Below are 13,135 nucleotides of genomic sequence, written 5' to 3' on the forward strand. Positions count from 1 at the left end.
TGCCACTCGCTGTTGGAGGCGTCGTAGAGCTGCAGCAGGGCGGTGCACTTTCCTCGGATGTCCTCGGGCTGCACCAGGTTTCTCATCAGCACTTTATACCTGCAACACAAGTCCGCACACTGTCACCTGGGCTGTGACTCTCGATTTACCTAATCCCCTTGGAAAGAATGAGGATCCAGTCATGTCCCGCTTGCCTTTTGTAGAAGTCCTGAAAGGGTCTTCGGACGGCGTACCCTGCCTTGCGGATCCTCACCGTCTCTAGCATCCCAGAGTACCGCAGCTGGTTGAGCACAACTGCCTGGTCAAACTGGTCTGGCATCTGAAACACATAAAAAGGTAAGTAAGGAGAGAAAGTTAACAAGGCTGCCACCACCGTTGTTTCCCTTGTGTGTGTCTGCACGCACACATACCAGAATTTTAAACATACACACAAAAACACAGAATAGGAAATAAACCACTATGTATCACTTACCTAGTTTACTCAGCATCCACCTTGCCAATCCTGCCCTAACTAGGAGTCCATTTACTCCCTCTCTCACTGTAGATATAGAGGACCCCTAGTGGCACAGCAGTCAAAGCACTCAACTGTGGGTTCAAACCCACCAGCCACAGAGAAAGATGTGGTAGTCGGCCAAGTCAAGATTTACAGCCTTGCAAAGCCTATAGGGACATTCTGCTCTGTCCTATAGGATCTCTATGAGTTAGAATCAACCCAATGGCAATGGGTTTGGTTTCTGGACTGTATGTGTATGTATATGTGTGTGCTTATGTGTATTTATATTTACTATGTATTATACTTATATTAGGAGCTCTGGTGGCATAGTGCCTAAGGCATTTGACTGCTAACCAAAGGCTGGCGGTTCAAACCCACCAGCCACTCCTCAGAAGCAAGATTGGGCAATCTACTTCTGTAGTGATACTAGTGATACTCGGAAACCATGAGTCAGATCCAACTAAATGGCAGTGAGTTTGGTTTTGGTATACAGACGTTATTATACATCACTCAAGACTCACTGCTATCAAGCCGATCCCAACTGATAATAACCCCTTTCGGTTTCCGAGGCGGTAAATCTTTAAGAAGCAGACTGCCTAGGCTTCCTTCTGCAGAGCAGCTGGGTATATATATAGGTATTATGTACATACACATATACAAACACATAGTCCAGAAACCAAACCCATTGCCACTGAGTTGATTCCAACTCCTAGCTATCCTACAGGACAGAGCAGAACGTCCCTATAGGCTTTCCAAGGCTGGAAACGTATGTATACATACACACACACTCCTCACTATCAACTATCTCATTATTCAACATTTTGCATTTATGACAGTGGAAAAAGATCCACACGCCGCATTTATGACAGTGGAAAAAGATCCACACGCTGGCTATTTTTGCATTAATGATACGTCTGACAGTAACGAATGCCAAGGCAGGAAGCAAGATAAGCCCGGCTGTAATGGTTAGGGGTATGTGTCATCCTGGCTGAACCTTGATTCTCAGCAATTTGGCAGTTACATAACGACACAGTCAGTCTTCATTTTGCAATCTGATGTGGGTATGAGCCATTTTTGCATAACACCAATTTTCGCATAACGGCCTGGTCTTTGGTACCTACCCATGTTGTTAAACGAAGAGTGTGCCTGTGTTTATTTTACTTTTGTTATTGAGAATATACGTAGCAGGACCAACACTAACAGTTTCTACGTGTACAATTCTGAGACGCTGATGACATCGTCTAAGGGTGCAACCATTCTCCCCTCTTTCCAAGCTGGTCCTCCCACAGGACCATAAAAACTCACTCCCCGCTGGGTATCCTCTCTCATCTTTGCAGTTGCTATTATTATTATATACCACTTACCTAGTTTACTCTGCATCCACCTGGCCAATCCTGCCCTAACTAGGAGTCCATTTACCCCCATCTCTCACTGTAGATATAGAGAGCCCTGGTGGCACAGTGGTCAAAGCACTCAGCTGCAGACCCAAAGGTTAGCGGTTCAAACCCACTAACCATAGAAAGATCAGAGACAGATCAGAGATGTGGTGAAACCCACGCAAAATCATTCCCTACACATTAGTAAGTATTTACCTTGCTGATTGGGTAATCTGTCGCACCCATGAAACCATGACCCTCAATCTCCAAACTAAGGAACAAGATCCCGTCAGGTGTCCGTACATAAGCAGCCACAGCAGCCATTCCTTCTGTTGTTATAAATGACCTATCATCCCAGCTTTTGCCAGTTCAACTTTTTATAGGTGGATGACATTGACATCAATCCCTGTAATTGGCCATGCAACCTTACCCTTAATCAAAATGACTTTTCCATCACCATAACCCGAGTCAGTCCTCCAGAAGCACCGACTCTCACTGTACATTCTCAAGTCCTTGACATCATGTAAAGGAGCCCTGGTGGCACAGTGGTGAAGCACTCAGCTGCTGAGCAGTGGTCAGGGGCTTGGTGTGTATGCCTTGGCTGCTCCGTGGGAGAGAAGTCCTGATGACTGCCTTCCATAGAGGCGACAGTCCAGAAACCCCCCCAGGGCAGTCCCCGTCCGTCACACACTCAGGTGGGGTCTCGACAAGGGGACATCACACCACCTCAGCTACAATCATTCCCAGATGGGTCACTCTTTGATAGAACCACAATGCCCGCATCACATCTTTAAAAATACCAAACATGTTCATATTGACATTAATCAGTGCTTAAATTTCTCTCTCCCAAATATCATAAACCTATCGCCATTTTAAGATTTATTTTCTCCAAAGACTCTCAAGTGTCATACAAATACCACTTTTATTTCTTTTCTTCTACACTTCCAAATAAAAGCATTAATTTAGCTAACAGGATATAGTCAGGGCCCAGGTTAGGGCTGGAGACAGACACGCAGACAGACACACACACAAACTCAAGAGAAACAGAAGCTGAAATAAAGGATCTAAACTCCTGTGGTGTAAAGAAAAATTTACAGTCACTTAAGTATTTGTTGGGAGCTCTGGTAGCACAGTGCCTAAGGTATTTGACTGCTAACCAGAAGGCTGGCGGTTCAAACACACCAGCCAGTCTTCGGAAGGAAGGTTGGGCAATCCACTTCCATAGTGATACTGCCTCAGAAACACAAGGAGGGGTTGCTAGGAGTCGGGATCTATGGATGGCACTGAGTTTGTTTTTTTTGTTTAGATACTTGTTGTTGCAAACGTTTTCTTTCCCTTTAAAAGGTATGCAAACTAAGCTGCCTGCTTGCCTGTCTGGCAGCCCCCTCTTTGAGAAGTAACTTCAGTGAATTTGCCCTACTTTCATATTTTGAGGAAGGAGATCAGCCTTCCCCCAGGCGGCCCTCCCTCCAGCCATAAAGATAGGAGAAAGTTAACAGTATTATCTTGGAAACAGAATGTGTCCAGCTGTGGCCTCTCAGCGGTAACACTGTTGACATTCCCTTCTTGCTAGGGGATCCTTGCACTTCTGAGGTGCATTCCGTTCTCTCCTATCTTTGTGGGGATGTTTTCTGGGCTAAGAGTTGATTTTGTTTTTAGTAACTTTTCAACAATAACACCACACATGTGAGCTGGTGAGTGGGGAGAGGAGAAAACACAAAAGGCTCTCAATCTGTCCAATTCCTAGTCCAATATCCCATTATAACTGAGAGCTCAACACGGTTACCTCCAAATAAAGGGAGCCCAAGACATGCAGACTACCACGTGAATCTCCGTAAAGACAGAGCAAAGCCAAGCCAGGACTTGCTCTGCAATGCACTCTCTCATCTGATCAGCTGCCCAACAAACTGGCAGAGCAGACACAGGAGCTTGGCAGGGTAAGGAGGAAAAGCAGGCCATTTACAACTTTCTGGGCAGTGGTTTTCTTTAAATCCAATCACCCAATCCCTTTACTTGTTTTGCATTTTGTTATTGTACAGAACAGTGGATAAAGTACAGAGCAGAGGATGAAGTAACTGAAAAATAGGGGCACAAGATATAAGTCGTTCTAAGGATAAAAAAGAACAAATGGTGTGGGGGGCTTAACCTGTGATCTCTAAGACTCGATCTTCCACTGAAGTCATTAACACAAAACCAGGCTTACAGGCACGCTCCCCTCCCTGCTTTTGAAACAGCAAAGATAAAGAACACCTGCAAATGTCCCTTCAGATTTATTCATTCCTAGCGGACTGACCGTTCTTATAAGTTTTTTTGGCGCTGGACTCAAGTTGTCTTATTCTGCAGCATTCTAGCCAACAAACGAGGGCACAAGCCCAGAGAACTGTTAGGCTTGGATTTTCAGTCAGTTACTTGAACTGCACTTAGTAACGTGACAGAAGGACAGACACGTGAAAGCAGAACGACCCTCAGGTCCTCTTTTACCATTTTCAGGATTAAAAAGCCGGGGATGGGTGAGCAGGCGAGCACAAACTCTTCTGAAGGGATTTTATTAAAACGCTTCTGCTGTATTTACTTGGAAACATAAGCTGACCATTAGCAATCTACAAAGAGAAACAGGGAGCTAACATCAAACACTGAATGCAAGTGTAAGACTTAACTTTATCAAATTCCACTAGAGCAATCCCACTTCATCTGTAACCGTCTGATGCTCCCGTCCTTTAAATGAAATGCCTGCCTCTAGCTCTCGGCCCCACTTTTTCCATCCTTATTTTCTTTCGTGCCCTATTTAACAAAGTCCATACAACTCGTCAGCTCAGCAGTAGAGTTATGAAAACGCCCTAAAAGATATTATTACTGAGGCAGATGCCGGTCCAGAAAGTCCGGTGACACTCACCATCCTCCAGCCTCTCCTAGGACACTCCACGTTCAGTGCGGTGATTCAGGCCAAAATTCATATGGAAAACAACTGCCACACTGACCTTTTCCCCACAGCTAAAGACAGTGAACAATAATGAACACCATTCCTGTGCTTTAAAAGTGCTTGGTTACCATGGCAACCCTTTCCACTCTCGGGCTAATTAGTGTGGTGTGGTTGTAGGACTTGATTCAGCCCAGGGCGGGGAGGAGAGGGCCAGGGTTGCTCCCTGCAGGCTCCTGGTGAGATTGTATTTCTGTCCCTTCACAGTAATTTAACCAGGGGTGGGGGTGGGGTGGGGTGGGGGTGTCCGTAGGCTGACTGTTGCCCTGGGCAACACCAGGGGGCAGCCACCTGTATTTCCATGGGTGGTTCTGTTTTTAGTTTCCACGTCCTTTTCTGGAGAAGTTAATGTTCAAAGATGGCACAGCTGGAGCCGGGACGAGTAACAACTTGAAAGCACTTTTTTTGCATTTCAAAACTCCACGCGTGCACTGCGGTGGTCCGCCAGTAACTAGTTTTCCAGAACTGGAGTCCATGCCCACAAAGACGTCCTGGAGGGCACTAACGGCGAAGTTCTGATGACGACAAATAGGCTGGATTTTGGAAGTAACAGCCACAAACCAGGGCAATTAAGACACCGCAGTGTGGTCTTTTTCCAGTTACTGAGTATTTATTAAACAGCTACTATCTGCAACTATCACAAGGAAGGTTGGGCAATCTCCTTCCGTAGTGATACCACCTCGGAAACCCAAGGAGGGGTCGCCATGAGTCGGGTCCGACTTGACGGCACATAACAACAACAAAAACAATCTGCAACTAATCCCAGTGCCCCTAGAGGACAGAGTGGAACTGCTGCACCTTTGTCCCACAGAGTGGCTGGTAAGGTTTGCTATGAGTTGGGAATAGACTCTACACCAAGGGGTTTTGCTTTTATGTGCAAGGCTCGAGGTCAGTGGTGGTGCAAGGGGAGAATTCTCGCCCTCTATGCAAGAGCTCTGAGTTCAACTCCCAGCCAACGCACCTATGAACAACCACCACCCATCTGTCAGTGGGGGTTTGTGGGTTCCTATCATGCTGAACAGGTTTCAGCAGAGCTTCCAGATTAAGACAGACTAGGAAGAAAGTCCTGGCAATTTACTTCTGAAAATCAGCCAGTGAAAACCCTGTGGATCACAACGGCCTGACCTGTGACTAACAATGGGGATGGTGCGGTTAACCTTACACAGAGAGGATTCCAACAGCAGATACAGCTGTATGTGTGCTACCATTACGGCATATACCTCCCCTATTTAACTGAAACACAAACCAACCAACCCCACCTTTTCTAACCTTACAGAGAGGATACACTCCATGAGGTATATCTGTCTTTGTATTACCATTATGGCATATACCTCCACCCTATTCAACTGAAACAAATCTTACATCTGAGAACCCCTCCTCAAGTTAAAGACTCCATAAGAGCTTACCACAAGTCAATAACATCACACTAGTGGAGTATCAGGAGCTCTGGTAGCATAGTACCTAAGGCATTTGACTGCTAACCAGAAGGCTAGTAGTTCAAACCCATCAACCACTCCTCGGAAGGAAGGTTGGTCAATCTACTTCCATAGTGATACCGCCTTGGAAACCCAAGGAGGGGTTGCTATGAGTCAGTTCCGACTTGATGGCAGTGAATTTTTTTTTTTTTTTTTTTTGAGTGGAGTATCATTTCTAGTTGTGTATTGGCTGTGAAAGTCTTAGGATTGGACGTCCCTGCCTCTTACTAATTAACAGCGAGGACTCTGCTAGGCCCCTCACTTTATTTTCTACACCAAACAATCAAAACAAAACCAACCCACTGCCACTGAGAAGGTTCGGACTCATAGCAAGCCTGTAAGACAGAGTAGAAATGCCCCACAGGCTTTCCAAGGCTGTAAATCTTCATGGAAGAAGATGCCATCATCTTTCTCCCACACGATGGCTGGGAGGTTCAAATAGCCAACCTTTTGGTTAGCAGCCCAACGCTTTACCCACAATGCCACCACCAGGAGTCCTTGGTATTACCGGAGACGCAGCGCAGCACGCTGAACAGTTTCATCAGCACGGCTCCCAAAGCAGCAGTGTGACTTTCCTGACCCTGAACACGCAGCAAACCAACACCAATGGAACCAGCGACAAAGGACCTGCACCGGTCACTGCCCGCTGGGCTTCTTATTCTACACAGCCATTGCCCACCAGCTCGTTGTCACCTTTCCCCTGGAGAACAGGGAGCCTCCCCGCCCCACCCCAGTGAGGAACAAGAAGCCACGTGACTTGCAAAAGTTGAGCTGTGAGCCAGTCCTGGAGGTCAGACTGTCCAGTATAGAAATTTCTCGCTCAACTCAACCAAGTACAGCCTGCAAACCAGTCCCCTCCCGGGACTGAGTACAGTTATCATCCTAAGCAGGGGAACCCTAAGGACATGAAAGCTACAAGATGTGGCAGTTAACCCCAGATCCACACAAACCTTGGCTAAATGCAAATGGAAAAATGTGACTGAAGATCACTTACACAAACACTAATACACACAGTAAACCTCCCTAAGGCACAGCTTTGGTTGTTGTACTGTACCCGACAGACAGACTTCCAGCACGCACCAAGTTAGGATGAAAGCTTCAATCTTACATTCAAGGCCCTACAACACGCCTCTAATCTACTTTCCCTGTCAATATGCTGTCGAGCCGGCTCCAATTCATGGCGACTCCATGTGGAACAGGACAGAACACTCTTCAGGATGGCTGCTGTGTTGTGACTATTGTGTTAGTCCATCTCACCCAGGGCTTCCCTCCACTTCACCCAACAAAGTAAAGTCCTTCTCCAGCGACATGTCCCTTCAATGACACGCCCAAAGTAACCAAGTCGAAGTCCTGGACAATATTCTGTGATCCATAGGGTTTTCACTGGCTAATTTTCAGAAGTAAATCGCCACGTTTGTCTTAGTCTGGAAGCTCCGAAGAAACATGGTGACCCTGTTGGCATTCGAAATACCAGTGGTATAGCTTCCAGCATCACACAAACCACCATGGTAGGACAAACTGCCAGACGGTGGTGGAAGTAAATCTCTATGTTTTAGTTTAACGTAGTTTGTTGAGATGATATATAACTCGGGTTGTTTCTTGACAAAAACCCTCACTTCCTGTCTTCAGCTGTTGTTGTTATTGTTGTTATGTGCCGTCGAGTGTCTTCAGCTAGCTGATGTAAATCTCTCCACCTAAAACGCTCCCCCAACACCTCTACTGTTGAGTCTGATGGACCTTTTAGGTGTCTCTCAAAGGCTCCCTCCTCCCCAGAACTGCTCCCGATGTCCTGACCGACGCCATCTGTGGTCCTGGGTTGCCGACACACATATTCACATTGTAATGGGACCCGAGCAGGCTTCTCCTTATGTCACGTATTTCTGTAGATCCATTATGTATATCCATCTCAATGCCCTGTTAGATTATCAATTTTTTCAGTTTCTGGACTCAGTCAATAACCTGTCCATAACACACCCCACACACGTGCATTATTGTACTGTATTGTAAAACTAGTTCTGCTTCTAACTGTTTCTAACGTATTTGCTTAATTACCATTAAACAGTTTTTGCCTCTATTACAGAACTTTGAGAAGTAAAAATGTTTTTCTGTTGTTCAAAAAGGATGTTAACCCATGCAAATATAACTCACTGACTTCACAAAGGAACAAAGGCAATTCAATTGAGAAAGGTGCTGGAACAATTGTTCATCCATATCCCCCCACCAAAAAAAAAACCCACACCAAATAACAACAGGGTATGTAAGGCTGGAAGCACAAGACACTGCACAAAAGCAATGCACCACAGTTGTTTCCCACAGGGCTGTGGGTTAACAATTCTGATACTACTACACATGGAAACTGGAACTGGACAAATACAAAAATAAATCCATGAATGGTGCATGGGAGGAGCCAGGTTTCTCCCTGGTGGAGTGGGAATGTATAGCTAGGTAAGAGAAGCTTAGAATGATCCACAACGTAATGGATTATAATTGGACACGTCAGTAGAACTCATGTTTAACTCGATGCAAATATAGTTGGTTCCACAGAGAAACATTTATGGTTAGACACAGAACACAAATTAGTAACCATATGTATTAATTCCCTCTGTCCTGTGAGCGGGCACACAGGAAACAACACCCCAGTAGTAGGGGACACAGCTAGTGAGCAGACCTTGGTCTCTATACTGTTCTCCAATAAAAGGAACCTGGGCTCCCTGGAGAATGATTAATTCAGGACTAGGACAGGAAACAGACACAAGGAGCCCAGAGTGTCTGGTAGTGCCAGAAAGTAAAGGCGCGCTTAACACACACCCAGGAGGTTTCCAATCCCAGCAGAGTCACCCGTGGGGAACAGGTTTTGGTGGAGGTTCCAGATGGAGACGACTAGGGAGGAAGGCCTGGTGATTGACTTCTGAAAACTAGTTAATGAAAACACAACATGGAAAACTAGCTAATAAAAACAACACGGACTATACCAGCACACTGCCTGACGGAGCGTGGGAAGGTGGGCTCCCAAGGCTGGCAGGCACTCACACATGGCAAACGCCATGAAGATGGGGCAAGACCAGGCAGCATTTCCTTCTGTTATACAAAGGGCTGCCCTAAGTTGGACTTGACTCAGCAGCAACTAACAACAACATGGGGTAGGTACTGTTACGATTCCCATTTCACAGATGCATAACCAGAGGTACAGAGAGGTTAACTAACATCCCAGGTCACCAAGCTCAGGCCAGGATTCAAGCCCAGGCAATGTGAGGCCGACACCAACATTCACCCACTAGCTACCCTGCTCTTCCTGGAAGAGGCAAGCTCGGGAGGGGAGGTGTTCCTGCAGTTCAGAAGGACGCCTTCGCTGACAATGCAGTTCATTTCCTTGTGCATTTTTTCCCTGACTGAAATTCAGAATACCTCTTGGTGGGCCAACTTTAAGCCAAAACAGAAACTTCTGAGGACTAAAATGCAAATGAGACAATTACTTAGATTAAGAGCTGGCAAACTATAGCCTGAGAGTCAAACACGTTCTGTGACCTGTTTCTGTAAATAAAGTTTTATTGGAACACAGCCATACTCATTCATTCACATCATGTTTGTAGCTGCCTTCCCAGAACAATGGCAAAGCCGATTTACTATCTTGCTCTTTATAGGAAAAGTGTGCCAACTTCTGAACTAGATACTAAGAGACATTCAAAGAGTGCAAAGTGAGTTTGCTGTCAGTGTAACTTTACACCAGATTGCAAAGACTCTATGGGGAAAAACTGTAAAGTGTCTCGTTAATAATTTTTATATTGTTGTTGCTATGTGCCGTTGAGTAGGACCCGACTCATAGCGACCCTTCCTTGGTTTCTGAGGCGGTATCACTAAGGAAGTAGATTGCCCAACCTTTCTTCTGAGGAGTGGCTGGTGGGTTTGAACCGTCAGCCTTCTGGTTAACAGTCAAGTGCCTTAGGCACTATACCATTATAAGTTAAAATTATAACATGCTGGATGTACTGAGCTAAATAAAAGATTTTATTAAAAACTCACTGAACTTGTCTGACACTTTTCAATGTGGCAATTGGAAGAAAATGTCAAAGTACACGTGTGGCTTCTGTTTTATTTCCACGGGATGGAGCTCCCTCAGAAAATTAGGATGACCCTCTGGTACCTGAGGTCTTAGAGGATGAAAGAACCTCTGGGCTTAAAATGACCCTTTTACTGGCATTTGTTTGCTGCCTAGAACATGATTTATGTAAACGAACTGCCAGAGTATGTTACTATGGTCTATCTTTTATTACATATTATCGATTATTCAAGGGGCTCTGGTGGTATAGTGGTTAAAGCACTCAGCTACTAACCCACCAGCAGCTCCTTGGGACAAAGAGGAGGCAGTGTGCTTCTGCAAAGATTCTCAGCCTTGGAAGCCCTGTGGGGCACTTCTCCTCTGTCCTGCTCTGTCACTATGAGTTGGAACTGAATATTGTCAGTGTTTTTATTTTGATTGTTTTGTTTATCTATTATTCTAAGATGCAAAACAATACTCATACAAATAATGTGAATTCACGAGGCTGATGACTCTGAACAGATAGAGTAGACAGGACAAACTGCTGCTCTTCATTTTATCTTCATATTTTATAAATTTCATGTTACAAATTTACATTGAGTTTTAAAAGACACCATAAACGATTCTTAGGTTAGTAAGTGTACGTGTATTTTGGAACCCAGCATCTTGGCGCCTTTGGTGATGCTGAAGCGTTCCACGGGGGAGGCGGTGTTCGGAATAAAGCTAGACGGAGCGGACCCAAATGGGTCTGCATTCTCTGGCTTCCCGCAGAACTGCCCAGTCAATGCTCGGACACGTTCGGCACAAGCATGTTCTTTTCAATTGTGTCCGTGGGATGTTTCCGTATTTGAATCTTAGCCACCATTGTGCTGTGCTGCATACTCCTTTCCAATGCCAAGAGTCACAGAAACTTAACATCTGGCTGAATACTTCCCTGAGTCACAAGAATCAGCCCTGTTCTGCCCGAGGGCTGCTTTCTTCCATTCTCTCTTCCTTTCTGGCTTCCTGCTTGTTAACACCCGGCCTTACACCTGCTGCGCCACCTTCGGCCCACTTCCGGTGGCTACGTGTGAGAATGTCACACACGGTGTAGGCTTCCCTCTTTGCTCGCTGCGTGCAGGCGCAGCCCCCACCCCCACCCGACTGCCACCAGGGCGCTGCTGGCTCAGGAAACCCCGTGGGAAGCTTCTGGTCTTTTAACTGCCTCTGGGCACTAGGCACCACCTCTGAGGAGGCTGACCCTCCTGCCACAAGTATGGGTCAAAGAAAGCAGTACCGTTGATTCCTGGCTTTGCTGAAAGTGGAGCTGGCATTTAATATACAATACTGAAAGGAAAGGAGCCCTGGTGGTGCCGTGGTTAAGCGCTCGCCTGCTAACCAACCGGAGGTTGGTGTCTGAATCCACCCGGTGGCTTCCAAGGAGAAAAGACCTGGCCTCTTCCCCCGGAAACATTACAGCCTAGGAAACCCTATGAGGCACACAACAGCAACGACGACAACTGAAATCTCCTTTCTGAATTAAAAGTGAATTAGTAAATAACAAACCAAAAAACCCAAACTCACTGCCATCATGTTAATTCTGACTCACAGCAACCCCAAATGGGTTATAAATCTTTATGGAAGGAGGTTGCCGCATCTTCCTTCCATGGAGCAACTGCTGGGTTTAAACCGCTGACCTTCTGGTTAGCAGCCAAATGCCTTATCTGCTGCATCACTAGAGTACCTTTAAATCTGGACTCCTACTTGCCAAGGATTCTCATCATCTTAATTAAATCTCATAAGCACCCTATTAAGGCAAACAGGGCAGAAATAGTCTATTATACACACTCGAAAGAAGAAATCCCAGCTGCAGTGAGGGCCCAGTGAAAAACAAGGCTCCAGGAACTGACAGAACACCAACTGAGATGTTTCAACAAATGGGTGCATCACTGGAGTACTGACTCATCTATGCCAAGAAGTTTGGAAGACAGCTGCGTGGCCAGCGAAAAAGAGGAAGACCCTCAACGAGATGGACTGATGCAGTGGCTCCAACAATGGGCTCAGACCTTATGATGACTGTGAGGTCAGTGCAGGAGCGGGCACCGTTGTGCTCACTAGCCCACGGGGTCACTGTGAGTCGGAACTGTCTTGATGGCACCTAGTAACAACACATATTTTGCTGTCATTGTTTGCTGCCTTGAGCTGGCCTTGATTTATGGCAGCTTCACACAGAACGGGACTGGATCGTAGTGATCCAGAGAGTTTTCTCTGGCTGCTTTTTAAAAGTAGATCATCAGACACTTTTTCCTAGTTTGCCTGGAAGGGCCACTAAGACCTGTCCAGCATCATAGCAACATACAAGCCTCTGCTGACAGAAAGGTGGTGGTGGCACTTGAGGTACACTGGCTGGATTGCACCCCCATCTCTGGCATGGTGGGTGAGAATTCCACCACCAAACCATCTCTGCCCTCCCCAGTATATATATATGTTGTTGTTATGTGCCGTCGAGTCAGGCCCAACTCATAGCAACCCCTCCCTGGGTTTCCAAGGCAGTATCACTATGGAAGTAGATTGACCCGTCGTCCTTCTGAATATATACATATATATATGTATTGAGGACTAAGGTGCGCCTGACACAAGCCATGATATTTCCAATTGCCTCGTATGCATGTGAGAGCTGGACAATGAACAAGGAAGACTAAAGAAGAGTTGATGCTTTTGAGTTGTGGTGCTGGCGAAGAATGCTGAAAGTACCGTGGACTGCTAAAAGAACTAACAGATCTGTCCTGGAGGAAGTGC

The 13,135-nt window shown here is 46.0% G+C and overlaps 1 protein-coding gene across 1 annotated transcript in view; it reads right to left on the reverse strand.

Moving 5' to 3' along the window:
* MYO10 (myosin X) overlaps positions 1–13,135 on the reverse strand; it is a 344,577-nt gene that overhangs the window by 55,139 nt on the left and 276,303 nt on the right. Inside the window, 2 exon segments of the mRNA XM_042782436.1 lie at positions 4–99; positions 195–319. Coding sequence (XP_042638370.1) covers positions 4–99; positions 195–319 — 221 coding nt within the window.

Source organism: Orycteropus afer, unplaced genomic scaffold (genome assembly GCF_000298275.1).
Source record: "Orycteropus afer afer isolate SDZICR_OR568_19922 unplaced genomic scaffold, OryAfe1.0 scaffold00317, whole genome shotgun sequence".
NCBI lineage: Eukaryota > Metazoa > Chordata > Mammalia > Tubulidentata > Orycteropodidae > Orycteropus > Orycteropus afer.